This window comes from Emys orbicularis, chromosome 1 (genome assembly GCF_028017835.1).
Source record: "Emys orbicularis isolate rEmyOrb1 chromosome 1, rEmyOrb1.hap1, whole genome shotgun sequence".
Taxonomy (NCBI): Eukaryota; Metazoa; Chordata; order Testudines; family Emydidae; genus Emys; species Emys orbicularis.
Genome location: NC_088683.1, coordinates 157,586,190 through 157,600,842, shown reverse-complemented (window position 1 = coordinate 157,600,842; position 14,653 = coordinate 157,586,190). Strand labels below are relative to the sequence as shown.

The 14,653-nt window shown below is 47.7% G+C and overlaps 1 protein-coding gene across 1 annotated transcript in view; it reads left to right on the top strand.

Annotated features, from left to right (window-relative positions):
* The window catches only part of GTF2E1 (general transcription factor IIE subunit 1), a 99,121-nt gene extending 92,511 nt beyond the window's left edge, over positions 1–6,610 (top strand). The window contains exon 5 of the mRNA XM_065410297.1: positions 4,306–6,610. Coding sequence (XP_065266369.1) covers positions 4,306–4,736 — 431 coding nt within the window. The 3' untranslated portion in view covers positions 4,737–6,610. The remainder of the gene's footprint in view (positions 1–4,305) is intronic.
* Positions 6,611–14,653: the final 8,043 nt, after the last annotated feature.

The window sequence follows — 14,653 nt, the reverse complement described above, 5'->3', positions numbered from 1 at the left end:
GCGGATGGTGGGCTAACCCTGTTCAGGCAGATATCTGACAAAACCAGAGCTTGAGGTGATTATGGTCAGGCAGTGTGTTTCTGCCTTATTAACTGATGACTTTTAGGGTGCGCTCCCTTTTATTCTCTTGTACATTACTTTGTTTACCCTATAGAAAGCGTATTAACTAAAACCACACCCTGAATGTTGCTATTCACAGTCTGGCACCAGAGTGCCTTCTGCCACCACACCACCCACACAGATTTCCATGGTTCTTGGATGACGTGTGACAGAAAAAGATGGAAGGAAGAAAACTTGGGCATCGGCAGAAATCATTAGATGCTAAAGTCCAGCACAAAGAATTTTCACAAGGTCATGATTCATAGAACCCTTCTGGGCTGTAAATCATTCAGTAAACTTGGACTACTGCTGGTTAACCTCCTAGAGTATAGCACTTCTCACTGAGAGGGACTATCGTGTTTTTTCACAAAGAAGATCTCTTGTCTCTAGAACAGGGGTCGGCAACGTTTGGCATGCGGCTCGCCAGGGTAAGCACCCTGGCGGGCTGGGCCAATTTATTTACCTGCTGACGTGGCAGGTTCGGCCGATCGCCGCCCCCACTGGCCGTGGTTCGCCGTCCCGGGTCAATGGCTTTGGCTTCGACCCTGGGCGGTGGGGCTTCGGCTCCGGGTGGTGAGGCTTGAGCTTTGGACCTGGGCCCCAGCAAGTCTAAGCCAGCCCTGGTGACCCCATTAAAACTGGGTCATGACCCACTTTGGGGTCCCAACCCACAGTTTGAGAACCGCTGGTCTAGTTCAAGATTGTCTTGATACTCAAAGTCCACCATGGGGCTGGCCTTAAGTTCCTGAGACCCACCCCCTCTCTTATCATGACAATGAACCACCTTTTGACAGCAGCATTCCATAAAACCAGGAAACAGTCAAACAGTTGAAGGATGCATCAGTGGAGAAGACAGGACTTTTCTCTCTTGTGGGACTGAGTTCCAACCTAGTCTTAGCTCCTGGGAATGACCAAAAACTTCATCAGTTTGCGCCTCCCTATGGGGAAAGATGAAACACCCCCTTCTGTTTCATTTTTAAGGAAACTTATGGGACAAGTGGGAGTTATGGTGCTGGGCATGGTATTGGAACCTGGATAGATGAAACTGGACTAAAGGTCAAGGCTCCATCTCTTCAGGAAAGGGAGAGCAAGTGGCATTAACGTGTGAGGGTGGAATCCAGTCAGCTCAACTCAAGTGATCATTCACATGCAGAGTCTTTCGGTGAAGTAGAAAAAGTTTGCCATGGGGAATCTGTCCTAGTTTTTATCCCTTATTTTTACATAAGGCTCCTAAAATCCATTCTTATTCTACATTTTTTCAGTCTGCCTGCAGGTTTATTAGTGTTGGGTGGACTCACAGTGCTCTCACCAAACATAAAAATCTGATAAGAGCTTTACGCAGAAAAAAAGCTCAGAAAGACTTCTTTTTAATAGAATTCTATTTCTGAATCCTTGAACTGTAGACACCCTGTGTACTCAAACACTATCATACTCTTCCAGTGATTGTACAGCAAATATTACTTAACAGAAATGCAGCCCTTTCCCAGTACAGAAGACGCTACTGCAATGCGTGTATGTGTCTGTCTTGTCCGTCTCTCACCTGGGGCACTATAATCCCCTACAAGTGAAGTAAAGCTAGGGAACAAGTCCCAGATTGAAAGAGAGTCCAGGCTACAAAGAGGAAATTGGCTTGAAAAATAGCAGCCCTTTTATACACCCTTTGCATGTTGCGTTGCATATGCAGTCAAGGGGCTTTAAGATTCCACCTCCCATGCCGGATTAATTTTATTGATAATACCAAGTTCCTGTAATAAACTTTCTTTTCCTGCATGACAGGTGCAATTTCAAGGTTCCAAGACACTCCTCCTTGTTTATATGTTCATATTTTATCTTAATTAAAGGCCAGAAGCTAAACATTTATATTTATTAACCTAAAAAGACTCTCAAAGGAAAACTGCCCCTGCTTTTCTCTACTCAGTGATCAAAAAGTTTCCGTAGAGCCAAGATGGGTATAGTTTATGGCCCTGTAGGGTGTACTATGTTAAAAGAAGTACTGCCAGAGTAGTACTGGGACCACAGTGCTCACTCACTAACAGACCAGTCCTGAGATACTGTTCTCCAAAAACGGAGTTTCTGCCCACCTGTTCCTCATTCCCCTAACGGGACCTTTCTTCTTGCTCATTGGTTTGTAACTATGCCTTTGGCACTCAGATACATTCCAGGATCCTTTGCGCTGCCTGCCATGGCACCTCCTTTAACACACTACTGCTCTCTGTGCAAAGATGTGATTGGGGAAGTGGCTTGCCAGATATCTCTGGGTCTAGGTGCCTGCCTTGCACTGAGACTTCTTATAATTGACGTTCTTTGTCTGAATCCTTTCCGGGGCAGCTGGCTTTCTAAACAATGGCATCATTAGCCACGCAGCATTGGTATTTGGAAGCCCAGCTTCAGAGCCTGCAAATTACTTTCTAGTGAGCTTTCCTGTGGCCCCACAATCTGGACAAAAATGGTTATCCTTCATATTGAGGCAGAATGTTAAGAGTTTACACAGTAAACCTGCTCTGAGGGTCTAAATCAGAATGAGAAGAGGGAGGGCCCGGTTGCTGATGACAAATCACTTGCCTTCCTAGAAGGATGGCTCTCCACCTTCTTTGGGTGCATGTCCCAAAGTGGAGAAGTCAGAACATTCCTGGGACCATCCGTATTGAGAGTTAAATGTAAGGAGGGGAAAAACACTACAGGTTGAATCTCTCTTGTCCGGCACCCTCGGGACCCAACTGGTGCCGAACCAGAGAATTTGCCAAACCATGGGAGGTCAATGCAGAGTACCATCGGTCTCCATAGGCGCAGGAAGTAGGGGTGCGGGGGGTGCTGCAGCACCCCCAGGCTTTGCGCCCAGCGTGATCCCCCGCCCGGGGGCCCTGCTGCCACCTGGGGTTCCGGCCACCGGCCCCCTGGCCGGGGGCTCCGATGCTGGCCCCTGGTCCCAGCTGCCAACCCCAGGTCCTCCTCCTCCCTCCCGGAGCTTGAAGGCCACGAATCAGCTATTCACGGTGCTCCAGAAGCGCTGGGAGGGAGGAGAAGGAGTTGGTAAGCGTGGGGCCGCCGGTGCACAAGAGGGGCAAAGAGGGGAGCTTGACGCCCGTGGATACTCCGCACCCACTAATTTTTCCCCATGGTGCTCCAGCCCCAGAGCATCCACGGAGCTGGTGCCTATGTCGAACCACGGACGTTGTCAGATCAGGGAGTGCCAGATTAGAGAGGTTCAACCTGAAATAAGGAAATGATGCACCACACTGAGTGCTGCTGGGGAAGGTAAAGCCAAGAGCCAGGTAATTATTGAACCTCCTTAAATGACCTGCATTTTTGTTTTGGGGTCCAAAAGGTTCCTGCTTGGCTGCCTTCCTCTTCTGATACCACTCTTAGGGTCCTCTTCCAAATACCTTTATTTATATTATGGTGACACCAGGGCCCTAGTGTGCTAGGCACTGTACAAGCACAGAACAACATGGCAGTCCCTGCCCCAGGGAGCTTACAACCTAAATATAAGACAAGAGACAGCAGATGGCTACAGACAGAGGGGAGTACAAGTCATCAGCATAGTAGGTAGGGAGCGGCCTCAGCACACCAGCAGCCTAACTGTTGTCAAGTTTTTGTAGGCATCACAGCAAGGAGAGTTTTGAGAGAGGATCTGAAGGTGGATAATGAGGTAGCTTTGTGGGTGTTTATGGGGCGCTGCTGCTCCCAAGCATGTGAGGCAGCGTGGGAGACAGCACAAAGGGGCTTGTTTGAAAATGAGCAAGCAGATGATGGAGGCTGGTATTATGGGTCGATCAGAGGTGAGCAAGAGATGATTGGTAGGGTTGGAATTGACCTGTTCTTGCTGCATTCTCTGATACAGAACAACTTGCCGTTCTCTTGCAAGTGGGGTGTCCCCCATTGTGCCCCATGGGTTGGGAACCACTATGACTATAGACCTTTCACATAGTCTGTCAGCAATTAGCACATGTTAAGCCTCGCCCTGCTCTGAGGTCTGCTGGGTGAGTATAACTCTCTCGACTTTAAGATGGGCAGGGAGGAAGCAGTGGAGAAGGGAAACAGCTTGCTCCAGGCCGTACAGTCAGTGACAGAGCTGGGACTAGAACTAAGGAGTTCTGACCCCCAGTTGCAGGCTGCCCTAACCGGCACATCATGCTCCCTCCTTAATGGCCAGCATGATGTATCGGTATGATGACTTGCCTACCATTCCTTTATGCTTTCTTGCAGGTGGTCAAGATATGGATGCGTTTCAGGAACGTGGGGAGGGCCGCGCGACTCTGGACGATAACGAGGAGGTGATGCGTGCCCTGCTTATCCATGAGAAGAAAACCCCCTCTGTCTCTGCAGCTGGTGTCGGGGGGGCTGCTCCCTTAGCCAGCGGCAATGCCAGCGACTCTGAGAGCGATACCAGTGAATCAGAGGAGGAATCCCCACCCCGCCTGCCTGCTGCCACAGCTACACTCTATGGCCTCGAGGATGAAGAGGATGAGGAGGAATTTGAAGTGGTGGCAGAGGACCCCACTGTCATGGTGGCCGGACGTCCGTTCTCTTACAGTCAAGTGAGCCAGCGGCCTGAGCTGGTGGCCCAAATGACCCCAGAGGAGAAGGAGCTTTATATAGCCATGGGGCAGCGTATGTTTGAGGATATGTTTGATTAACCCTTTCCCGCCACGACAGCTTTTAAAGGTGAATTTTAACAGGAGACTCCCTAGTGAAACAAAAGACTGAACTGCATCTCTCCCTTCCCTACAGTCTGTCATGCAGGGGCTTGGGGCTTAGAACTGCTCCCTGACTAAAGGAACTGCTGATCTTGGGCATCCCACACAATGGGGGGTGGGGGGCTAAAACTAACTGGGTGTGCCAAAAGGGGAGGGAGCAAAGGTGGGTGGTGGAGCATGTGGATATTTTTTAATCAGGACAGAAAGCTTGCAAGGTGAAGCTCCACTTCAGGGTGGCCCTCACTTGCTGCTGATTTAGCCCAACAGCCTCCTTTCGCCTGAGGTTTATTCTTTTTATAGAAGGCCAGGGAACAGATTCTGACGCAGTCCAGCTCCCTCCTCGCGGAGGACTTGGGTGCCCTGTGGTCTGATCAGGCCTTGCTCCTCAGTGTTACAGAACAGAAGAGTGCAAGTGACACTGAAGGTCTGTGCATTGGATGCCAAGACAGGCTGTAGATGCAGTTGCATGTGGACATGGTGCCTGAGCAGGGTTGGGCTGTAGTACCGGGCACAATGAGGTTGTCGCTAACCCATTGCAGATGACTGCAGTGCGCAGGGATTTTTATTTCTAAACAACCATGTGAGCAGATACCATACTTGCTCCCTGTCCTCCTCGGTCTTCCTACAGGTCTCTAGCTAAACCTCTCAATAGGGTTTGTAGCCCAAGCTTGCTCAGACTGAACTATGTTGCTTAGATTCAACCATGTATTTTGCCCAAGTTGTGTTTGAGATTCTTTTCCAACACGGTTAGGAGCCCTGGAGTGGACAGCTGATGGTGTTGGTTGTAACTGAGGATGTAAATGGGAGGCTGCTTTCTGATGGGGAGCAAAATGGGAGACGAGCTCTGGAAAGGAGAATACAGATCTCTGGGTGATGCTCATTTGAAAGACTATCTGGTTTTCAATCTCCGTTTTCAGCGATCAGGGACTTCAGTCCTCTGTGAAAAGACAGGCCTGTCCTTGCCTGTTCCCCTCTTCCACATGCCCCACCCTCCACACCCATCTGTCAGAATTTTCAAATATGAGATTTCAGCATAAGCATCTAACAAATAACTTGATTCTCAAAGGTGCTGAGCGTGCTCATAGTGCCTGTTGGTTTCAATGGAAGCTGTGGGTGCTCAGCACCTCAAGGACAGATGTAACTTGAAGCACCCAAGTTTGAAAGTCTTGGCTCATTTTCAGTGTAATGAAACCCACTGAAGGAACTGCACTGGTCGAGTACTCTGAGCTACCCAGAGCCTACTTTCAGTGCAGTATACTGTTACTGCCTGTCCCCTCATCTTACCCCATCTAAGCCCCGATGTTACAGCCTGAGTTCACAATAGATTGGGCTGTCAGCCAGGCAGTACCAGGGAACCAGCATAGCTAGTTTTAATTTCACGAACACCAAAAGGTTTGTATAGTTTGAAAAGGAATTATGCAGAGTTCTCAATACTGCTATTTAGCATGGCACTGCACTATTTGTTCAAAGAAAACCATTTTACCAGTGCCTATAGCAATATCGTATTTGTAATGTTACCTTTCAATTTAAAAGTGTTACTTTTTTTTAATCGTTGTGTTTTCTTATCCAGTGCTATGGTAAAACAAAGTGATAAAAGGATTTTGTGTTTAGAGGCTGTATCAAGTGCTGTTTGATTTACACGAATTGGTACAGATTTGCCGAGCATTTAAACTGTAAAGGTATTTTATACTGACTAGCCCTGTGATGCCTCCTTTGTAGTTTTATTTTCAGCATCTTGATATTTTACCCTTTTTTAAAAATAGTGTGTTAAATTTGTCATTTTTAAAATAAATGAATAAAATGATGCTTCTGTCCTAGGTTGTCTTTTCAATCTATTTATTACTTGCTCAGCTGGGATTGTTTGCTTCTTCTAAGGCTTCTGATATGTTTAATATGCTATTTGAAAGGCTTTCAAACCATAACCCCACCTTCAGTGTCATCACTGGTTCTTCCTTGGATACATCTCAGAATCCTTTGCACCGTTTTCCATGGTGTTTTTTGTAGTTGGGAGCCACGGTTGGTTCCTGTGTCAGAGGGATCTTATGGTTAGCACTCCCATTCTTTTTCCTTCTTCGCTGAGGAAGTGAATATTGCTGAAATGCTGGCTGTCCTAAAGTTGTCTTGCTGCCAATTTAAAATGGCTAATATGGCATGGAAGTGTGTATGAGACACGATAAGTGTGACTATCAAACCACAGAGACGCTAAATCATGCCAAATAGTGGTCAGCTGAAAGGAGCCTTACAGATTTCAGGAAGCTAAATACAAGGTGACACATTATAAGGGAGTAGATACAAGGGACCATTGGCTAGAAACTGTGGAACCAAACTTGCAAACACTAGTAGTTTCTACTTTGCTTTAGTATTTGCAGGATCAGATCTTAGGTTTGTTAAAGCTTTAGCAAAGGAACAGTGTTACCCATTGTTACATCAAGCAACTAGCGTATGAGAGATTATAAAGGAATCAGCTGTGTGTAACACATTTTACTGTGGCTTATAGTTATGGTAGGAAAACTGGGCTTTATCCATGTATGATCTTTATATTACGTCATTCAACAAGATTCCCAAACTTAATAATATACCTACCATCAGGAATCCATCCAAATGTTTATAGGGCACTCCTGGCATTTCTGGTCCATCAGTGGCAATTTACTGAGATGCCACTCTGCTGGGAGACTGGAGGTAGGTATGGGAGCAGGTGTATTGTCCCCTAACAGCTGCTGACTCCCAGGATCTGCTGGCCAGTTTATCCCAGCCAGTTCAGGACTCTTATCACAACAGGACAACAACTGTGCATTGCTGTCCTTTCACAAATGTTCCTTCGAACAGGAGCAGTGAACACCAATGGCACTTTTCAAATGTACTCTGTGAAGAGGGACTGTGCACACACACTATCCCAGAGAACTGTCACTGTGACAATTGCTGAAAGTGAAGCACTGCCAAGTGCAAGATTGGAAATCACAAAGCAAATCAATGATGAAGCCAGGAATTGAGCCCGTGAGTTCTGATGGAGGCCCAATCTAACAACTGGACCACACTGCCTCTGGTAATTAAAATCAAATGACTGTGTGTCCTGTGATCTAGCTACAAGACCAGCCTGCACAACAGTCTCTTGTAACTCCACGGCACTAGGTTTCTGTTCCTGACTGCAGCATCATCTGCAGTTTGTCTGCTTAGTAAACGCCAGGCCACAGGATTGCACTTCTGCCTACAATGAGAAGAAAAAAAGAAGCCTATTTATGTAGTCCAGGCACTTTAGTACCTGAGCACCTGAAATCTGTCTCAGCCATGTGTCTCTGTCATTTGTTGTACTATATATAACATCCCAAAGCCAGTAAGAAATGCAGGTGCCAGCTATCACTGATTGAGAGAGCATTGCTTCCTTCACAATGAAGTGTGCAGCCTTCCTTACTTAAAATGAATTTACCTCCTCAGACAGGCTAATTGCCAGGCTGGCTGGCTATTTGGAGGGGATGTACCATAACTTGAGACTAGAGGAGGGTTTGATTTGATTTTTCACATCGATCCCAAGAAGCAGCTGCCTGGAAACAACATGTCTGTCCTTCCAACTTTTCTTTTCCCTGTTGCTGCCTTCTTCAAACAGACTCAGATTAAGCAGACTGGCACTAGTAGAGCAGCAGGGGAGTTGGAGATCCCCTGGAGGAAGGGCAGAAAAATAGAATTACCCCCGCCCTGAAAGAGCCTTGACTTCATGATGCCCTGGGGCTCCTGGCTGCCTGCTGAGAAGTTTGACAAGGCTTAGTGGGGGAAAAGCAGAAAGCTTAGCTCTCGTTTCTCTCCTGCTGAAGCCCGTTGGGGAGCAGGAGGTAACAGGGAACAGATGAAGCATAAACCAGGCTGCTTTCATCAATGAAATGGAAAGTTTACAGTTGGGAATGAGTGTGCATGGGGGTGCAGCTGAACTTGAGCAATGAGGCAATGAGCTATTCTATGATGAAAATGCTTCATAAAACAGGTTCGTGGGATGGGACCATATGAGGTAGGCTCTGGGTGGCTATGTAGCAGCTCTCTGCTGGATTTCCAGTCTGCTGCAACCCAAATGAATGGAGTCAGGGGGTTGTGATGGGCTCAGTCCCTAAAGGGGAGCGAGTATATCACACTGCTCGGCAAAGAGCCTCTTCAGCCTGTTCAGGATTGACATTTTCAGACCCCATCAGGAGTCCTGGCTACAATGACAGTGGCTGTGATTCATACATAGCAGGCTCGGGAGTATTAATCTATTCTAGGCATTAACAGCCAAGAGTCTCGAGGCATCTTAACCCACATTTGCTTATAACATATTCAATCATGTCTGGACACCTCACCCAAAGAAATAGAAGAGCAGGAGCAACAGAACCATAGCACCCCACCCAGATCTGTAACCCAGCTGCAAACTCAACCGGATACCAGCGTGAAGGGGACCTCAGGCAAACAGTAAGAGGAGGAGTGGTCTAGCTCCCAGGTCGTGTAGTGACTAAAACTTAATTCCATCAAGTTACCATCTTTGTCTAAGCAGGTTTCTCACCTGTAGTCGGTTTCCAGCTACTCTTGCCACCTCCCCTCAGTATTGTACCTAAGGAGGAACAGCAGCTCTGCTCTGCGGAGCTCAGTTTCTGGAACAGGACAATGTTAGGCCATTAAAAAGTCCAATTGGATCACCAATAGAGTGGTCTGCCAAGTACATAATACGTTCCCTCAGAGCCTTCTGGAAACCGACAGGTTCCATTCGCCTACAGAGGATCATCAAAACAAGGCCATTGCCCTATGGAATAGGAGTCCATGACCACAGTGTAATGGCCACTGTGACACTAAGTGCACCCCAATGCCTGATGGCAAAAGGCCCCCTCACATTTATCAGTACAACTCAGTTGACTTGACTAGCTCAATACACCTCACACACTTGTCATGATATTTATTTTAACCGTGTTTTGTAATACCATTTGAAAATTAGCAACATGCTAGCCATTAATATCACCGTGAAATGTAAGTAACGATGCTGTATGTGAATTTATAGCTACTCTGATATTATGTTTGGGAGTCTGTAAACAGACCCAGGAATCAAAAACAGATTTTTTCCAGAGGATGGAGAATGGCCAACACCTCTTGAGTTCAACTGAAAAATAGCTAAGAACAGTGGACTATTCATTTGCATCAGGGATCACAGGAAGTCCATTTCCATTGCAAAATCACAGGAAACTGAAAAATTAACATGGCAGTGGCTCCCAGGTGAATACAGAAAGCTGAGCCCCCAGGAGGGTTTCCTGATTTTGAGAAAAAAGCTATCTGTTGAGGATATAAGAAAGAGCTGAAAGACTTTGGGATATCCATTACCTGTGGGACATAAAGGAGCAGCACTCTTGGAGGTCACAAAAAGTGGCTCAACTTGGCCCAGGAGGAGCTGGAAACTGACTACAGGTGAGAAACCTGCATAGACAAAGACGGTTACTTGACAGAATAAAGTTTTAGTCACTACAAGCCCTGTTTGGTTTGGTTTTACTTGTAACCGTCCTGTCTGTCCTATTACTCATCATTTAAATCGCTGTTCTTTGTTAATAAACTTATTCTTGGTTTATTACAAAACCATCTTGGTGCCGTGTATTAAACTGAAGGGTAGAATCCTCAGCCAAACTATCAGGCTGGTGTCTCCCCTGCCTCTTTGGAGGCAGCGAACTTAAACTTCTGTTAGGGGCCAATGAGAGGGACAGGACGCTGCAGGGGAGATGGCTTTGCGGAGGCTCAGGACTGGAAGGGCTGTTGGTGTCACCCTGCAAGCTGTAGCCAGGGTGAAACCACTGTGCTGTGAGCAGGCTGCCAGTGCCAGGGCACTGAGCCAAAGCTGCACAGCACAGAAGCACCCAGGATTGCAGAGTAGATGGTAACACAACCCCTTACGGGTGTGGGTGAACCCCCTAGAATCACAGGCACCTCACCAAACTCATGCCCTATCCCTAACATTGGTTTACAACCAGAATCTGTCCAGTTCATGTATCAATCAGTGGCTCCAAACATTTCCATCTCCAACATCATTGTAGAACAATAGTTTTTGCTATTTGTTGTGTTGTCGTCCTCCCCCCCCCCCCCCCCAACACGTGCCCCATTACTTGGGGATATCTGGACTTTTTCCTGTTTGGGCTCCTTAATGAGAACTGCCAGAAGGTGGTTCTCTTATTTAGAGAGCACCTAATTAACAAAATAAAATCAGATTTTGGGAGCTCCTTTTGTACCATAAAAATGTAGTAAGGACAGTAATTAACATGGTTCTGCAGATCCACATGCTGTCATATTTGCAGCAGACAGTGAGTCTCTGCATAAGATGCTTTTAGAAACACCCATTATATTTAGAATACATTTCTGACCTAAATATAATGTCCATCACTTTGAATAGTCTGAGCCTAATGAATCAGCCAGGAATGACAAAGTGGGGAGGGACTGATCCAGCTGCATGTGAACTGATTCAGCTCCACTGCAATGTGTTATAGACACTGCACTTTAACTTAGCTACACTGTGATTGGAATACAGGGGAGAGCAAGGGTACGTCTTCACTACCCACCGTATCGGCGGGTAGCAATCGATTTATCCAGGATCAATATATCACGTCTCGTTAAGACGCAATGTATCGATCCCCGAACGCGCTCACCGTCGACTCCGGAACTCCACCAGAGCGAGCGGCGGTAGCGCAGTCGACGGGGGAGCCGCGGCCGTCGATCCCGCGCCGTGTGGATCCCAGATAATTCGATCTAAGATACTTCAACTTCAGCTACGCTATTCGCGTAGCTGAAGTTGCGTATCTTAGATCGACACCCCCCCCCCCCCCCAGTGTAGACCAGCCCCTAGAGCTGGACAAATCAGCAGGAAGAAACTTTGCCCTGATCTGTTGCAGAAACAGAGTGGATTGAGCCTTCAAATTAAGGCTGATCTAATATTGTTCCATATGTGTTACATCTGCATGAGAAAAAAGCTACATCTTACAAACAGAAAAGAGAGCAGGGTTACCATACGGCTAGGTTTTCCCGGACATGACCTATTTCTTTGGTAGTCTGCTCTCTGTCTGGGTGGATTTTTCAAATAAGAGGAAATATCTGGGATTTTTCAAGCGGAGCACACATTGCAGCTCAGAAGGAGCTGTCTCTGTGCTCCAATGGGTCCCTCCCCTGCATCCCCAGCTGCGGTATCCCATCTGCCACAGCCCAGCCTGCCAGGTAAGCGGAGTTGCAAGCGCCTCTTGGCTGGGCCACCTGACCCGCTGCGCTCGGCTGCCAGGTGTCTGGTTTTTGACCAGAAAGTCCAATCGAAAAGGGAACCCACAGTAACCGGCCTCCGCCACCAGGGGCGGGAGGAGCAGCGACTGCTGCTGGAGCCTGGAGGAGCTGGTATCTGCTCAGCTGCTAACTCTTTACAGAGAGAGCTGGCTGGCTCTGGGACCCGGCTCCAGCCTCTCCAGCAGAGAGGTAGGTACCGGTGCCACCGCCACCCAGGGGGTGGGGGGAATCCCGTCTGCCTACCCCACTGTGCCCCGATTTCCCCAGCCCTCGCTCTGGGGACTGACCCCCAAGTCCCCTGTGCCTCGATTGGGCAGGCAGGCTGGCTCCACATCAGCTCCTCCCAGCCCAGCTCTGCAGGTGGCAGGTGAGTTTCGGGACAGGAGAGAGCGAGTGACGGGAGAGAGGAGGGAGCGGGGGGTGGGGTCTTGGGGAAGAGGTGGGACTGGGGGCGGAGCCTCGGGAAAGCAGGGCCGGGTGTCCAGTTTTCAGCAATTAGAAAGTTAGCATCCCTATTGCTGCAGGGCCTCAGAGCCTAGCCGGGAGGGTTGACAGGGCCAGGCCCTGGCTCCCTGCCCTGGGGAGAGGGAGAGGCCCACAGGGAGACCCTGACTGATGGGCTGGCGCTGCTTCCCAGGCCTGCGCCTGCCACCATGACAGGGAGCGCAACACTGCCCTCCATCTCAAGTGTGAGGCCACAGATGCCCCCTCCAGTACCCCAAATATCCCTTCCAGCACTCCAAGTACCCCCTCCCATCCCAGTGCACACACCCCTCCAGGAGCTCCCAAATACACCCTCCCAGCACACACACACCTCCAGCCCTGCCAAATACCCCCCTCCATGTCCCCCAAATACTGCCTCCCATCTCAGTGTGCACACCCCTCCAGCAGCTCCCAACTGCCCCCTCCCAGCATGCACACATCTCTCCAGCAGCCCCAGATACCCCCTCCTGTCCCAGCGCGCGCGCACACACACACACACACACACACACACACACACACACCTCATCCCCCCACACAGTGTCCTCTATTTGGGAACTTGAAATATGGTAACCCTAAAAGAGACGAGTGTGTCAAGTATAATAATGAAAGAGCTGCTTTGGTGCTCTTGTTTATTTTTTACCTGGAATCCATCACTTCAGTATCTTGTATCCCAACTGGTTGCTGTAGAAGTGGGGATGATAATTATATTGTGAGCAGGGCTGGGAAATCTGGTTCAGATAAAGTCATGAACTGACTTATTCTTCAAGTTTATTTTTGTTATCTCACACTCTAAGTCTGCTCTTTCTAACCTGAATCATGTCTGACACTGCAAACATTCAGGCATTTATGAAGCTTTTCAAACATCTTTGTGCTGGAAAGTGTAAGCTAGGTGAGTAAGGGAACTAACAGTGAAACACAATGTAGGGAGACTAGCAGGCTCAAGAGATTTGAATGGATTACAGAACTTTTCATTTCTAGGTTGCTGAGTCAAAACCAATCCTGGTTCATAGGGGATGTATGGAAACATTGGGGTCCATATGATAAAGAACACACATTGGTTTAGTAATTTAAATTAGCCAGTTATCCATATCTCCTGAATGTGTTGAGTTTTTATCAGTGCTGCTATTGCAGCAGTGCCTAGAGATCCTAACTGTAGACCAGGCCCACATTGTGCTAGGTGGCTGTACAAACACAGAACAAAGGAGACAGAGTTGCTTAGCTAAAGTACAGACTGGAGAATTCTTATACAGGAAGTGAGGCTTCGGCTTGGCTTTGGGGGGCAGTAGTGGCTGGTGGTGATTCCATGATATAATGGGGGGGGGGACTAGGAACAGTCAGACTCCTCTTCTCTTACTGCCTGTAGAATTTGAAGCTAGTTCTCCAGAGGGAGAAAGCTAGTGTTCACATGACCCTAGTGGGCCATCAAGCACATTCAGACTACCCTGCAGTGTTTGCCCTATTGGCCGGAGTTGCCAGCCCCACTAACACTTGTAAAGGACTTTGGCAATGAAGTCACACTGGGCTGGTTGTCCACTTGAGCTCACTTACTCTCTTTTTCCTGTATGACAAAAAGGGCTGATGGGATTTTCATGGAGCTTATTTTTTATTCTTCTCATCCCTTCGAAATATTTTGAGTTGCTGAATTTCTCATGATCCATTTCCTTGCAGCTAACAAGATTTATTTTTCAAGTGCAAATGAGACTGTGAAATCGTTTTAGGGAGACAGGGCTGTTCTCCCTCCCCTGTCACCATAATTACAATTACTTTGCCATAACAATGCTTCCTTACAGGAAGATGTGCGTGCTTTGAACATCCATCACTGCCACTAGTGATTTCTTTGGAGAAGATTGGAGAGGGCTGGGATAAGAGGGAATGTGTCTACTTTAACACTGACTCTTGTTGAGAGACATTTCATTGTTGCACACTCTCCCAGGCCATGTGTTTATGGGGAAAAAAAATTTAAAATATGCATTAAACAGAAACGAGGTGCTATAAGGATGAGAAATATAGGATGTGCTATGGCTGAATGAATCCATAATCCAGCTAGCCTGATATGCGGTCCTGTTTCAGACAGATTCCTTTACCAGATACTTCCAAGGAATGGGGAAATTTTCACA